This window comes from Gordionus sp. m RMFG-2023, chromosome 2, assembly GCF_954871325.1.
Source record: "Gordionus sp. m RMFG-2023 chromosome 2, tfGorSpeb1-WG-v2, whole genome shotgun sequence".
Taxonomy (NCBI): Eukaryota; Metazoa; Nematomorpha; class Gordioida; order Chordodea; family Parachordodidae; genus Gordionus; species Gordionus sp. m RMFG-2023.
The window spans coordinates 39,575,765-39,591,880 of record NC_088776.1 but is presented as its reverse complement, the minus strand read 5'-3'; the positions used below and the strand labels follow the sequence as shown (position 1 = coordinate 39,591,880).

At 26.1% G+C, this 16,116-nt stretch overlaps 1 protein-coding gene across 8 annotated transcripts in view; it reads left to right on the top strand.

The window, feature by feature from the left end:
- LOC135925183 (C-myc promoter-binding protein-like) overlaps positions 1–16,116 on the top strand; it is a 59,102-nt gene that overhangs the window by 20,076 nt on the left and 22,910 nt on the right. For all 8 annotated transcript variants that reach the window (XM_065460394.1, XM_065460398.1, XM_065460399.1 and 5 more), the window contains 7 exons: positions 3,381–3,584; positions 5,370–5,463; positions 8,822–8,906; positions 9,140–9,185; positions 11,273–11,413; positions 13,526–13,667; positions 13,926–14,071. In XM_065460394.1, the coding sequence (XP_065316466.1) occupies positions 3,381–3,584; positions 5,370–5,463; positions 8,822–8,906; positions 9,140–9,185; positions 11,273–11,413; positions 13,526–13,667; positions 13,926–14,071 (858 nt within the window). The remainder of the gene's footprint in view (positions 1–3,380; positions 3,585–5,369; positions 5,464–8,821; positions 8,907–9,139; positions 9,186–11,272; positions 11,414–13,525; positions 13,668–13,925; positions 14,072–16,116) is intronic.

The window sequence follows — 16,116 nt, the reverse complement described above, 5'->3', positions numbered from 1 at the left end:
TTCTGTAAAGATATCAATGGTTTTAATTTTTAATATACTTTTTATTAGTATAACATCTATAATCTAACTATACCATAACTTATATCATTTAAATATATTATAATGATCAGTTATAGTTTATATTGAATTCAATTGCAATTCTAAAAGTATATAAAATATTTTTATTGTTAAATTACTTTTATATAATAAGTAATAACATTAATCTATATACATAATAAGTAATAAACAAATATATTATGAAATTTGAAATAAATATTTTTTTAAATAATATTTAACATTAATATATCGAAGATTTCCTTTTAGAAATATCAAAATTTCCAATTTATCAGAGGTCAGCCTGCGGCGATGGTTATTGTCAATATCACCAGCTTCACTAAAACAGATTCTGTAGAGATTATCGCACACTTTTATAACAGAATGCGCAAAAAAAACAATATGGCAGAATTTTTATTAATTAATTATAATTATTAAAAAAATTAAACATAAAAATGGATTTCGATTTTATTTATAAAAATAAATGATTTTAGATATAACTTTTTTAAAAATTTTTTTAACATTTTATTTTTGTTAAATGCCATTTTTATCGAAACAAAAATATAAATTAGGTTAACTAATTTTTCGGAAATGCGTTGGATCGGAAAATTTTATAAGGCCGATAACCGATATTTTAAGATGCGAAAATATCGGTACACCCCTAGTAAAAAGAAATCCTTAAAACGAGGATCAAGTAATGTGATAAGATAATTGACATCATCATAAATATCAAAAAACCGAGTTATTAATTGATTATTAATGGTATCCTTCATGGTCTGTACCTGTTCCCCCATTAATCGTTAATTCACTTTTCAGAATTTCAACAAATGGTATAACATAGCTAATTAAACATGATTCCATACTTATTTTTTTTGTTACTCTCTGAATTGGTTCCAACATCAATATCCTTTTCTGCTAATTCCCACTCATATAATGAGAGATTTCCCAAATTAGGATTATCAATAATGAACAGATGTATCGCCTTTTTTGTTCTATCAATCGTTCGAGCATGTAATAGGTAGAATCCCAACAGGTCGGCACATCCTGGATTAATTTGTGCCTAGTTAGACTTAATCGAATTTGGATTTCTTTTAGACTATTTTGTTAGAAAAATGTTGTGGTCTATTTTTCTAACCCGGGCAAGCATGTCAATAATAGAACTCTGTGATAAAATAGCTGCCTGTGCAACCAATTGCAAACTATGTGCAAAACAGGAAACGTTTTGAAATTTCCCGTTTTTCATGGCCAAAGCTATATTAGGTGCATTATCTCTAATTGATAAGGTGTATTTTTTTTATATCCCAATAATTAATCATTTTATCTAAAATTTAAGCAATATTAATTATGTATGCGACTCATTAAATATTTTAACATTTAAAACTATTAATTTGTTTAAAGTTTTGGTTTATATAGCGGCATGTTAATGAGATAATATGAGAATCGCCACCTGAATTTCTAGTCCATATATCTAGGGTAAAGGAAAAATAAGAATCTTCAACCAAAATTTCTTTACGAATTTTTTCGGAGAGTTTTCATATATATCCGGAATAACTCCTTGCGAAAAATACTTATCTATAAGGAATTTTATAATTTAGACATAAATGATGTAAAAGCCTTTTAAAGCCGACATTCTCCAAGATAGAAATCGGCTGGTGGTCACAAGCTATCATTTACCCTATAAATTTAGAAATAATTATGAATTTAGGATCAGAATTTTTACAAATATTAGTTTTATTAAGAATGGCTGATATTGTTAGCTTACTTTCAGGGCTCTTTTTTTAAAAAATTTGATTTGTTTTTCTAATATTTCTCGTTCTTTTTGTGATTAGCTTTTCGACTGCCTTTTGATGGCAATCGTTTAAATGTTTACGGATATTGGTAGTATTAGAATTTTTCATTATTCCTCCTCTTGAAATTAGAATTCCACAGATAACGCTTTTTGAAAAATTATCTTTGTCTTTTGTAAAATATTTCCATAATTCAGGTACCATATTTAAATAAAATTCTTTTATTTAAAATATAAATAATAAAATTGGCGTTATTATTTAAAAAGATTTAAAATAAATAAAACTTTCGGTGTTCCGCAATTACATTTTTTTAAAAAAAATTATTTAGAAAATATTATAATAATGTAAAATAAATATACATCATAAAATAACAAAAAAAAGATCGGATCTAATTTTAACAGGTATAGGCCCGATCCGAAATTTTTGGAAAACGCTAAATATCGGTGCTGATCCGATATTTAATATCAGCCCTATTTTTTATATATAAATTTTAATATTTTATATATATATAATTTTTTACTAAAGTAGTCTTAATATTTTTTAATATATATAATATATATTTATTTAAATTATATGTTCATATGAAATAAAATAAATTTTGCATTCAAGTATTTTTATTTATAATATAAAAAATCGTTAAATAAAAGTATATCAAAATATATCGTAAAAGTATCTAAAAACAGATACAGATATCTCTAAAATAATATTTAGCTACAGATACTTTAACAAAAAATCTATCTAGATACAGATACCACATTTTTATATCTAGATACTTAATCAACTCTGGATATGTTTATTAATTTAACAAATATAGAATTATTTTTTCGTTTACATTCTTAAAAAGATATTTTATGATGTCCATATCAGTATCTTATAATTTTCTGTAAATATAATTCACTATTGGTAAAAATTATATGATTGTCATACGATATTAGATAAAATTAGATATACTGAAAATCGACTACACATAATATTCCACTGATTGTATTGTGCCTTTATTTTTTTTAACTTAATTTATAATTTAATTTTATCAATAATTTTATAATTAAATTTTACTTTTATTAAGAAAAATAAATTAAAGTTATTCACTTTATGAAAATTACATTAATTTTATGGATCTATTAATAGTAATTATAATAAATTTCATTTTTGTCTTAAGACTTTGGCTATTATTTCATTTCGTAAAAACATTTTTGGTTTCACCTTTTTTTCATAAATAAATGCTTTTTCCTAACAAAGTATGAATTATGTTTTAGTTTAAAAAATATTAACTTTTACATTCTTTCAAATTATTGTTTGATATATGCTTACATTTTTTGGGGGACAGGGGGTGGGGAGAGAACTAAGGAAGATATTTTTTATTAGCTTGAAATGATATTCACAAAAAGTGATATATTTCTGAGGAGGGAGGGAATTACCCCTGGCTACGCCTATGATATAGTATAATGTTTTGTAACTAATGGGAAGCATTCTTGACTATAAATGGCCATTTTATCCAATGGTTAAGATTTTAGTCGGTGATAGTTGCAGATTTTACACTTATTATATATTTTGTAATAGTTGCCTTTTAACACAACCCTCTCCCTGATCCAAACCTTCAACATCCCTATGGGAATCACCGGGGCCTCTTTCGTTGCCCTCATTCAAAACTTGAGCTCGGATAATATTTTGAACTTGATGTGCGCCATCTTGCTCGAAAATAAAATATTGTTACATTCGCTAAGACCCTCCGTTTTAACAGGGGTAGGAGAAGCCTTGAGAATGGTATAAGATTATATAATAATCATTATTTAATATTTACAGTATAATTATTATAGTTAAGCAATGTATAAAAGCCGGCGAATTAGGTTCAATCTACAGACGCGAGCCGGAGAAAATTCGTTAACATTTAGGCGTTTTAAATTTATATTACTAAGAAAAACAACCTCGAGGCCAAAGGGATAGTTTTCGGCTAAAAATTTGGTTTAGCCGATTTTGTAGCCGGCTAAAAATTTGGTTTAGTTTGTAGCCGGGATTAACGGCTAAAAATAATAATTACCTAACTATAATAATTATAAAAGTTAATTTATTTGCATTTAATGTTCGAATATTAATTTTTGTCATTCATATATTTGAATATTACAAGTTTTCTGGAGATGATATTTTCTTGTAACGAAATAAGAAATATTTATTTGAATATATTTAGAGTGTGAAATAATTAACAATCAATAAAGCGAAATATATATAAAATTATATAACCTTATTATTATTTTTTTTTGTATTGGTAAATTAAAAAATTGTTAAGGCCATACAAAGAGGTTTTTCAGATTTGTCAAATAGTCGCAATTTCTGGGAATATTATTGGTTACTCAGAGATGCACCGATGCTTACAATATCGATCAGTATCACACCAATGGCTGATACTAATATTGTTTAACCTTCATAAATTAAAAAAAAAGTATAGTTACGTTAAACCATGAATTTATAAAAAAAATTATATATAAAAAGAAAAAGGGTGATATTAATTTTTTTTTCTCATATACTCTTTAGTTTTAATTTATTTTACTTTTCCAAATTTCATATAATAATTATATAAATAATTATATAAATAAATGTCAAAATAATGATATTATTTAATAAAATTTTTGTTACCATGTTTACACTTAGCGATCAAAAAAATGAGCAGACAGTTAAAATTTAAAAATAAGATAAATAAATTAACATTGGCGAACATTTTGGTGATCTTAGCATAGTTTGCGGATATCTATGCATAAGGCTACTATTTTTAAAACTAAATTCTAATTTACATTTTACATTAATTAATATTATATATTTGTTTATATTAACTCTAATTTTTTTTTAAAATAATTATTTTTTGAATTTGAAAATTAATTATTGAAAAAAATATTAGGTAATCAGTTAATAAATATTAAATTTTTTTAAAAATTTGCATATTATTGTCTTTTTTAAATATTAAGTTTAATTTTTTTTAATAGACATAGAATAATCATTTAAATTATATTTTAAATTGGTTTTTTCCTAATTAAACTTGGTTTTAATATTAATATTTGTTTTATGTTTATTATTTACAAATACAAATTTCTTATACATCATACTAGTAAAAAATATTTTCTTATCTAAAAATGGAAATAAATAACACTATAATTTATTTTATAAATCTAGAAAAACCCAATTTTATTTATTTGCTTTAGGTAAAAGTAAAGAATAATTTTTTTATCATTCATCAATAATAGGAACTCGATCATGATCATGATCATCATTTTTAAAAAGGATTTTCGATCCCAGGCTATTTACCAAAATTTGAATCGATTCCAGGATCATCGATCCTTTCTTTGATCGCGATTCTTTAGCAACTCTTTGTATAAATTAACCAGTGATATTCACAAGAGTTGTTGCTGCTAGTCATATCTGGAAAACCCCTCTTTCTATCGCTTTACTAAAAATTTGCCTGTTATACATATCTAGATGCTTATCACAGGTTATCTATCATATCTTTGTAAATTTATCAATTTATATTATGGTTTTTTCTACTTTATATATCACTTTAAGTTAATATTCCCGCTTCAATGGCAATGCTCGTATATTCCGCTATGCCCTATACTATTATCTCAAGTACTAAACGCACCCGTTCCTTATATTATAGGTATTATCCAAACTCCTTTTCTTATTTTTATAGACCTTTATAAACATAATCTTTACCTTAGATTTTTTTTTAGCCCTGATTAAATCAACCTTTGAATGGTAAAGTTGAAAACATAACGCTAGCAGTTAGTTGGGTCATGGCTCATCCTTATTTTAAGAAAAGAAGGATATTACACAAATTTCTATAAAAAAAGCTTTTATATTTTATCCATTATTAAGTTAACCTAAAATTAATTATAAATATAAAAGAAATATGATTTAATAATAAATAGAAAATTTATGAGAATCTGCAAAGAGTGGAAAATAAAGCAAAATTGCGTTAAATAGGGGAGACTAGGGCTAGTCGGCGCAAGGGGCATGTTGATTTAAAGATTTTATTTTGAAACCAGTAAAGATTAAAATTTGAAATTTAGTTCTAAAATAGAATTCTGTAATATCCATAAGGATGAAAATAATTTATAATATTTAGCTATTTAAATTTTTATCCGTTATGACATGTTTTTGACGTAAAAATTATAATATTTTCACTTAATATTATTAGGTTGTATTAAAAAATTAAAAGTTTAAACATGACAAAATGAACATTATATGAAAGTTAAATATCTATTTTAATATTTGGGAAAGTTTCAGATTGATATATAATGCTTAAATATATGTTAAGATAAAATTAGTAATATTACCACCATTGAGGTTTGTAGAATCGTGGCTAGTCGGCGCAATCAGTCAATTTTTATTATATTATGGTACTCAAATATATATGCAAAATTCAAAATAGTAAAATTTTTACTAAAAAAGATTATGAAGAAACTATAAAACTATGAAAATGATATCTCATTAAGAAAAATACCATTTATTACAGGTTAAAGTATAATATTTTATAAATGCAATATATTAAATAATAATTATTATATAAATTTATTAATGTGATTGATTTTTCATAATACATTTCAATTTTAATATAATATCAGACCTAAATAAATATCTTGCAAACTAAAATCTTCATATACATATTGTGATAATATATTATATATTGTCACAGATATTATATATATTGCATATATAAATTTTAGCCTGATAATAAGATCAATTATTTATATTAATTATATCTAGCAAACAAATATAATATATATATTTTTTTTAACTGACAATATAATATGATTCAAATTAATACATTTTATTAGATATGAACATTTTAGCATATAAATTTTAGCCTGATAATAATATCAATATATTTAAAATGAATTATATCTAACAAACAAATATTTATATATATATATATGTATTTTAATTGACAATATAATATGATTCAAATTAATTCATTTTACTGGACATGAACATTTTAGTTATCAGATTATATTTAGCCTGATAATAAAATCAAATGATGTTATATATTTAAATATAGAAATAAAAAAATTTTGATTAAATTTTTTATTAATAAAAAATAAACATTAATAAAAAATTAATAAAAGATGTGTGTATTATATGTAAACAGGATTATAAAAGTTTTCATAATTTTGAAGATTGGTTTCAATGTAGAGTGGTTCTCTGTCAAAAAAGATTGTTATTTTATTTGTTATAATTGTAAATAGAATATTATATAAATAAAGTATCATAGTTATATATTAAAATCTGAAAAAATTTCTTTTTTGTCCCACAAGAAGCCTAATAAACCACTTGATTCGACTAGCCCCATCGATGATCCGACTAACCACGAGTTCGGGGCTACTAGGTTCAAAAAATGACTTTTACTAAAACCTTTCTATAAAAAATAATTATAAAATATTTAAAATAACAGTATATATTTATAGGTAGATGCTTAAGGTATCTATTGGTATTTTGTAAGATCTTATATAATCATTATTTTCGGAGCTATGATGATTTTGACATATATGGCGCCGACTAGCCCTGGTCTCCCCTACTATATTTTATATTTTTTACTATGAAAGTTGATTTAAAACATGCAATATCATAATTAAATTAGCGTTTTTGCCTCCAAAAAAATTTTTCCATATTAAAAATCATTCAAAACAAATATATGAAACCTTGCAGACATAGTTCATCATAAAATAGAAGGCTATTGAAAAAACAGGTCAAAATATTGACAGGTTTTTTTTGTATTGATCGTATACCACACACTGGTTAATTACGAAAGGGTGGATATTTTAATCTAAAAATTTAATTGGTTTTTGAATGTAATTAAGAGCAGCGAAAAACATAAATCGAATCTTTGCCAGATCTAGTGAAGGTCAACGGCCCGGTCCTATCGGTCTTAGACCGGGACCGGAGCGATTGTTGGACCGATCATTTTTTGAGGACCGTGGTCCGGACCGGTTTTTTTATTTTTTATGGTCCGGATCGGTCTTTTATTATTATTTAAGTTCTTTACTATTCAATTAATATAATTTTTTTGTATATTTTATTTTATGATATTTTTCTAGATGAGTTATTTTAGATTCTGTTAATTTTTATTTTACAATATGAAAACCATAAGTTTGTCCAAGAAACATTTTAGTTATAGTCCCAATAAAAAACAGAGTATGTGTTCACTGCAGTACCAAATTTAATGTATCGTCAGCAATTAGTAACAAAATAATTGTTTATAATTTTTTAAGCAATAAATTAATCAAAATAAGCAGTAATATTATTAAAATATTTTAGTTATTATATAGTTCTATTTTTTCTTAAGAAACTGTATAATTTATTGAAAAAATTACTTAACCTTATTCTTAATAAAATAATTAGGTACCTTAAGCAGACATCTGATAAAACATAAAATATATACTTCTAATGATGAAAATGAAAATATCTCAGAAAACACAATCTACTCTTAATTTTAATATGCCCTCCACAAGCACAAAATCATTTTCTTAAATACCATTGGATAAATTTTATTGTTTATATAATACTCTTATATTTAATAAAATGATAAAACAAACCAAATTAGGTTAAAAAAAATACGTTTTTTATTTAGGACCACGGTCTGGATCGATTTTTTTCTTAAGGACAGTGGTCCGGTCCGGTCCGAGGATATCGGTCCAGTCCGGACCAAAGACCGGACCGTGACCTTCACTAACCAGATCTACGATTTAAATATTTCATTAAGCTATCAAAATTAGAGAATAGTTATTAATAATGTGAATATATTAGCTCTAAAAGTTGACCGTCATTTTAACAACTTTAGTTATTCGTGCCCCCCCCCCCCTATTATTGAAGCTTTGCTTTTTATTTAAATAATTTATTTATAGCACATATTTCAGTTGCTAACAACTTATAAAGGAATATTATATGGCCTTGGAATTATACAAATGTTTATTTAGTACGACAAAATATATTATTTCTTCTTCCTCACAATGATATAGGAGTTGACTCTAGATATTTCGAAATGTTTCAACATTCTCCTATGGATGCCGTTACCGTAGATTTGGATACTAACACACTAATCATGTTTGACCTCGCTTCACATTAACTAATAAAATTTAATTACTTACTAGCCATATATTGGAAATTTAAAAGGAATTATGTTATTTAATAATCCAATTACATTTTATAAGATAAATGTACTAAGAAAGAAATAAGAAAATAAAGAAAGAAAAAAAAAGAAAAGGAAGGAAAAAGAAAGTATTATATTATTTTATATTTTTTACATAAAGAAATTATTATATATTTATGTTATATAGCCCTGAACACAAAAAAATTATCATCAATTCCAAAAATTTACCGAAAGTAAGTATAACTATTATGAAATTCTTTATAAATAGAAATTAAATTGGCAAAAGTTTTATCTAATATATATAATCTCCATAATCATGTAAGATCGTTTTCGTATCTCCCTAATGTATTTTAAATTTAAGGAGACTGATATAGTGTAATGTTAATTTTTTGTTCTCTACGAGAATCGAACTCGAGCCTCCCGTTTCAAAAGCATATGCTTTACCGCATGCACTAATTGAATATAAATAAATTCAAAATATTAATTATATATATTAAAGTTTCACGCATGCACCATTTAAAATATTAATTATATAGATGTTGAAGGGTAATTATTTAGTTTGTGTGTATGGTATTAAATATACTTTATTAATAAATTTTATATATCTTAAAATTTAAGAGTAAAAGAGGTAAAATTGGTGCAATGTTTACTGTGAGCATGTATTAGAAATATCAAAATTTAAAAATGTGATAAAAATCATATTGAATAAAATTTAAAATAGAGGTGCTTTAAGATTTTTGAATTTTAATTATGGGTTATAGATTGGTCTTGAATTTTAATATGGGTTATAGATTGGTCTGAAATTTTTTTTGCAGACATAGCCAGGCCTGTTCAAAAAACCATTTTAAATGCATTGTGACTTTTTATATATTTTATTTCAGTCCTCAACTATCAAAATTATTATGGTCTTTTACGGGTTTGAGAAAACCAAGTGCGAGGACCTGGCTTGGGAATTTTTTTAATATTAGGCATAGGTGTAATATTTAACACAGAATATTTATATGGCCCTCAGGTAAAATCTAATTTAAATATATTTTTATTCAAAAAAATAGTATTCACTTTTAGTCTTAATGGGTTGGCCTTGGTTGGGGTGAGCTGGGGTAAAATAGACTAAAAAATAGATATGGTTTTTAAGAGATTTACCTATCTCCAGGCTTGGGAAAAAAATTTAAATTACTATCGGTTGGCCAGGTTTGAAAATTTTTTTTTATAAAATTATTATGGGTTGGGCTGGCCTTGGAAAATATTTTTAGAAATTATATTGGGCTGGGCTTGGGAAAAATTTTTCAAAATTATTATGAGCTTGGATGCTTGAGAATTTTTTTATTATTAATTATAGGTCAGACATTGGCCTAAAACAAATTTTTTTACAGGCCTGGGCTTGACCTGAACAAAAAACCAAGGCCCATGAAAATCTGAATTTTGATTGTATTTTTAAATTCATTATGATTATTTAAATATTTTATTTCAGTTCTTAACTGCCAAAATTATTATGATCTTTCATTGGGCTTGGAAGAATTTTTCATAATTAATATGGCTTTAATTTTTTTTAATATTAAATATTAGGTATAAGTAATCAGTAATATTTAACAAATAATATTGGTTTTATCAAGTAAATGCTTTAAATTTATTTTTACTCAAACCATAGCACTTAGTTTTAATGGATTAAACTTGGCCTGAATGGATGAGGGGGTAAGAAGAATAAAAATTGGATATTATTTTCAAATAACAAGTAACATGCATAAAAGTAAGAAGAAAATTTTCATTCCCCGTCATATTTGACGGGGTATCTACTAGTTATTTATAATAAATATAAAATCGAAATAAAAGAATATTTATACTTTTCCTTGTACAGTTAATGACTCATTTTGCAGGTTCGAGTATACTAATTACTTCTCTGACCCCTTTTCCAGTAATAATATTTTTTAGTATTTTTTATTATAAAGATTGAGTTACCTCTTATCAACTTTCCCAAAAATGGATTCATTATACCCTTCGACGTAACTAGAATTTTACTAAAGATTTAATAACTCTTGGGAGGCTTGCCATAATCTTTTTTGGAGACTTATAAAAAGAAATATAGTTTATTTATTTTTTTAGTTTATTTATTTTTTTAAAATAATGAGTATAATTGAAATTTTTCAGAAAAAGGGCATAAAAAATAATGTAAAACTCAAATTATTTTTTAGAAAAATACCCACGCAGAGACCTTAAAAGAGCCGGTCTGAGCTCTGCAATAAAATATATGAAGGGAAAATACATCCAGCTCCCTCATTAGTCATTAGACAAATATTAATATTAATCATAATTTTAAAAAAAGAAATCTTGCAAAATAATGAGACACGCCCACTTCAAAATCATGGAATACCTCGAGGTAAACCCCGAAATTATTTCCACTCGATTTATCAAGTCCCGCCGAAATTCTTTGATTGACGATGACTTTAAACGCGTCAAATTACAAGTTATCAATAATCTTTTAATATAAGTAATAAGTCACCCCCCCCCCCCCCCCCCCAAAAAAAAAAATCACTTTCTATTTTATTGGTATTTTACTTCCAATAATAAATGATGAATTTTTTAATGATTTTTCTTATAATTTGGCTCTTTCTATCTTACCGGAATAAAATAACTAGGGGAGTCTACCCTTTAAATTTACTAACTTATTCTCGCAAATAATAATTTCTTATTGTAATTTTCGTTCCCTTCTTTATAATTATTATTATCATTTAAGGATTTTCCTTTTACTTTAATATATCGCAAGGGAGCGAACCTCACCATGGATTTCTTCCTAACGATTATTTTTACTTAACGGTAACTTAAAGTATTTTATTTTTGTTGTTCAGTGCATTCATCGAAGAGGTAGTTAACTTAATTAATGCCCAGTTTTCTTCAATTTTTTATTTAGACTTAGTGTCTGTTTTTATATCATTAAATCCATAACGAAATGGATCACCTCGTCCCAGATACTCCATAATAACTATCGTCATCAATTCACCCCATACCTGACTTGGTACTTATTCGTCGAACCCTCCACGTCTTGTTCATTAATTACAAACAAAATTACTTCATTCCTTTCAATATAATATGAGCAATTATTTCACTAAAAATTTGTAAAAGTTTTTTAAATTTATTTAATAGTTTTATATTAATGATTAAATCGCCAATATTTTTCGTGGTTTTAAAATACCTCAGGGGGGTTTATAACTACTATGTATTTTTTTTCTTTAAATAAATACATCTATAAATCATTCTAGTATGGGCAATAATGTATCCTTCTCTTTAAGTGTAACGTGAACCGGGATGTAATGTTGGATAGTTTTCACAATTTATCTTTTGCTTTAAATGATTTAAGATATATGAAACCGTTTATGGATCTAGGGCATCTCTTATGAAATCTTTAAAGTTTCTTCGTTTCCGTAATAATTAAGTCCCATGGTTTCACCCCATATAACAGGGATGGTACTACTATAGAGTTGAATATACATAGTTGGGATACGGATATATCTCTACGCTGACATTTTTATTCGATATCGATTTCGCCTTTAATGCTACCTTTATATTGAGCGAAACACCCAAATATTTTACCGTCGAGGCATATTTTGTAATTTGAAAATTTATAAAAATATCGTTTGTGGTAGACATCGAAGGGGCCACTTAATTACCTTTTTGTCGGGATTAATTTGTAGTTCCAATTTTGAGCTGAATACTTCTAGGATACTAATCAAAGTAATGTTTCATCCGTGGTTCTTATGATTAACAATAAGTCATCAGCATAAGATATTATTTTCTTCTGTACATAAAATAATTTGTCATTCGGGACCATGTTTAATAAATTAGAGAGCGTAAGTGTTTCACTTATAATTTTGTTGATTTCTATATTAAATAATATCGGCGAGAGAACACACCTTTGTTTTACACCCGTTTTAATTCTAAAGAGATGATATTGTAGATTGTTTATGAAATTTGGAAGAATGATTATTGTTATGATTACTAAGGATCTTGATTATATTTGGGTCAATTCCGCTTTCATATCTTTAATATTGCCAAAAGAACAGGAGTTTGTATTAGACGTATTACTGAATTATAGTGATAAGGGTAATCATATGCTCCAGAATATTCTTACCGGCGGTAGAAACTAATATATTTTGGAAATAGGTGGGAAGTTGATGAAAATTTGGGGCTAAGAAAACCATGATTTTTTAAGAAGCGATAGATGTAAGGGCAACTATAATCTCTGAAAGAAGGTGGATAAATTTTTGGAAAATTGAATAAAGTGATAGATTCAAATCGACAGGAATGACGCCAGTAGTACAGATTTTATTGAAGATAGGTGCGGCTTTTAAATGTTCAAAACTCATGCTATCAAGACTGGGGGCCTTATATATTTCTTTGTTTCTTAATAGCTTTTGCCATTTAGACAACCTAAAAATCAAAAGCAGTTGGAGTGGAAAATTGTCTATCCACAAATATTTATCTTATATTAATCAAATATCTATGATATTATTTTAAATTGCAAAATATATGTATAATATCTATCGAATAACAATAACAATTTTCCGTTTCTAAATTAAAGGAAGTGATCGAAAGGTCAATTCAGGATACGTTTCTAAGGTTTATGGCCTGCCTACTCAAGGGTTACCAGAGATATTTAATGCCCTTAACCAAAACTCCCAATCAAGCTGGTTACGAAGTCAAACACCTATTCGATTTTGGAGGTATATGATTGAATACGATTATTTCAGTTTGGGTACCAATGTGAGCAGTTTACTATTAACTTTATATATTATATTTTCATTCTATAAGTTACCACTTTAAAAAAAATGCCTTAAAGATGACCATAAAACTCAATTATTATAAGATATTTGTACTCCTTTGGAATAATTATTTGCTTCCTATTATTATTTTCGGATTTCCATCTCCAAATAGATTTTTTAAAGATATTTTACATTATAAATATATTTTTCTATATTTAGGTTTCTTGAGGTCTAGAGACCGATCTTGTCTTCCTTTCTTCACTGGCGTGACTGAGACCCAAATGTTTTGTCAATTTATCCAGGATAGATCGTTCGTCACTACTAAGGACAGCCATTTAACCTTTTTCGATGAGATATCTGAAAGGGTAAAAAATACTTAATATATACATCAGAGACCTGCAGAGGTTCCATTTGCACGGCCCTGGTTTTTTAAAAGTATTTCATTTATTTTTAATTTTTATAGCTAATAATGGCTATTTAAAATATTCGGTTTTAAAATATACCCGGCCTAGCCTGGGTATATTAAAAATATATATGGCCCGGCCCCTGTACCCGGACCAGGTCTGCAGGCCTCTGATATAATTCACTAGAGTACTGCATTGGAAATATATATAGGTCCCGCTTGATGTATATCCAAATCTACAAATCATCAGGTACGGCGGACTTAGACAGATCCGGGCAGGGTGTTAATATACACAAAAATAAATATTTGCATGTGATTTTACCTTAATTTTTATATAAATACCCACTGTGGAAACCATTTTTATCCGGATTATTTGACTATATTTTAAAGATGGCCTAAATTTAATTTAAACCTTAAAATATTTTATATTTGAGCAAAATATATAATTTTAAAGCACGTGAAATCACTAAATTGACTTTTAGCACACTACAAATGATTAGAGTGCTGGCTTACAATACCAACAAAATACTTGGTATTTAATTCAAACTATTGTTTAAACAAGATTTTCTTTATATTATATTGGTATTGGTTTTAACTATTATCCAAACAATTTAGAGAAAAATTTAAATTATTATTTATTATTATTAAAACTCTTGATTGTGTTTAGTTTAGAATAAACATCATCATTTTCAAAAAGGGTGTAAGCTTAATGTTTTCCTTGTTCATTAGAAAATTTTTCAGAGTCAGCATTATTTAAGTTTTGATTTTTTGTTTGTTTGTCTTCAAATACGATATCCGATATAAATAACTAATATGAATATATTTCAATAGATACAAAAATATTCCTATCACAGCTAAACTTATATATTGGTTAATCTTTTGTATTAACAATTATTGAACTAATAATTGCACCAATACATTTTTGGGAAGATTCAAGACAAAAATATTTCGATTCAGATATCTAAGGTTTTATTTTTAGCTCTTATCTACAAGCCAAAAATTTAGTAAATAATTCTAAAAATATAAGATATTATATTGTATTAATTTATTATTAAATAATATTGGTAATGTTGGTATAACTTTTAAACCAATATATCTCTATTATTAAATTGAATTAGCGATTAGTATTGGCATGGTATACATTTAAAAACAATGCAATGTTTGATTTTATATTGAATTGTATTGGTATTGAAAAGTAGTAAAAATATTGGCATTGTTGCCAGTCGTAGAGCTAACCACATCACTGCCAAGTGAATTGTTGTTTATAGGTTTCCATCAGCGGGATGCATGACTTTACAATGAATGCATTTAGCATGAAGTTGGCTGAGAATGTTTAACCCTTTTAAATTACATTTAAAAGGATAGCAGAAAGTTTTATTTGGTAAATAATGTCTATGATTGTTTGTAGATGATAGATTTGGTCGATGATCAGCAATATCATTGTATTAAAATAGGTCTATAATAAAAGTATTAATTTTTACAGCAATATATTTTGTCCTATTTCATCTAAAAATTTAATAGATAACCCCTCAATAAATTTGTCCTACCACCTACTAGCCCCCCCCCTTCCCCCCCGCTTAAGTAGACGCTGGTTTCCATTTGGGAAATATTGTTATCAAAAGATGATGCACATAACTAAACAGTGTTTACATTTGCAACCTAGCTCTTATATTTATTGAGATAAAACTTTAGAATAATTAAATGGACCGCCTCATTAAAAAAATAAAATATTTTTAATAAATAAATGGTAGATTCTTTATTTTGATATTTGAAATCATTATTTAATATTCAGTATTTTTACATAAATTTGTAATTGAATGAATACATAGATTGATTTAGTTAACTAATATGTATTATAAGCATGTTTATCCATATAATAAAGGTTACAATTATTTAAAATATATTTGTATCAAGGAATAGATTTAATTTTATATTATAATATATGATTTTCTTATTAAAATAAGAGAATTTTTTTTGAAGTTTTCTAAGTTAGTATGCAATTGTCCA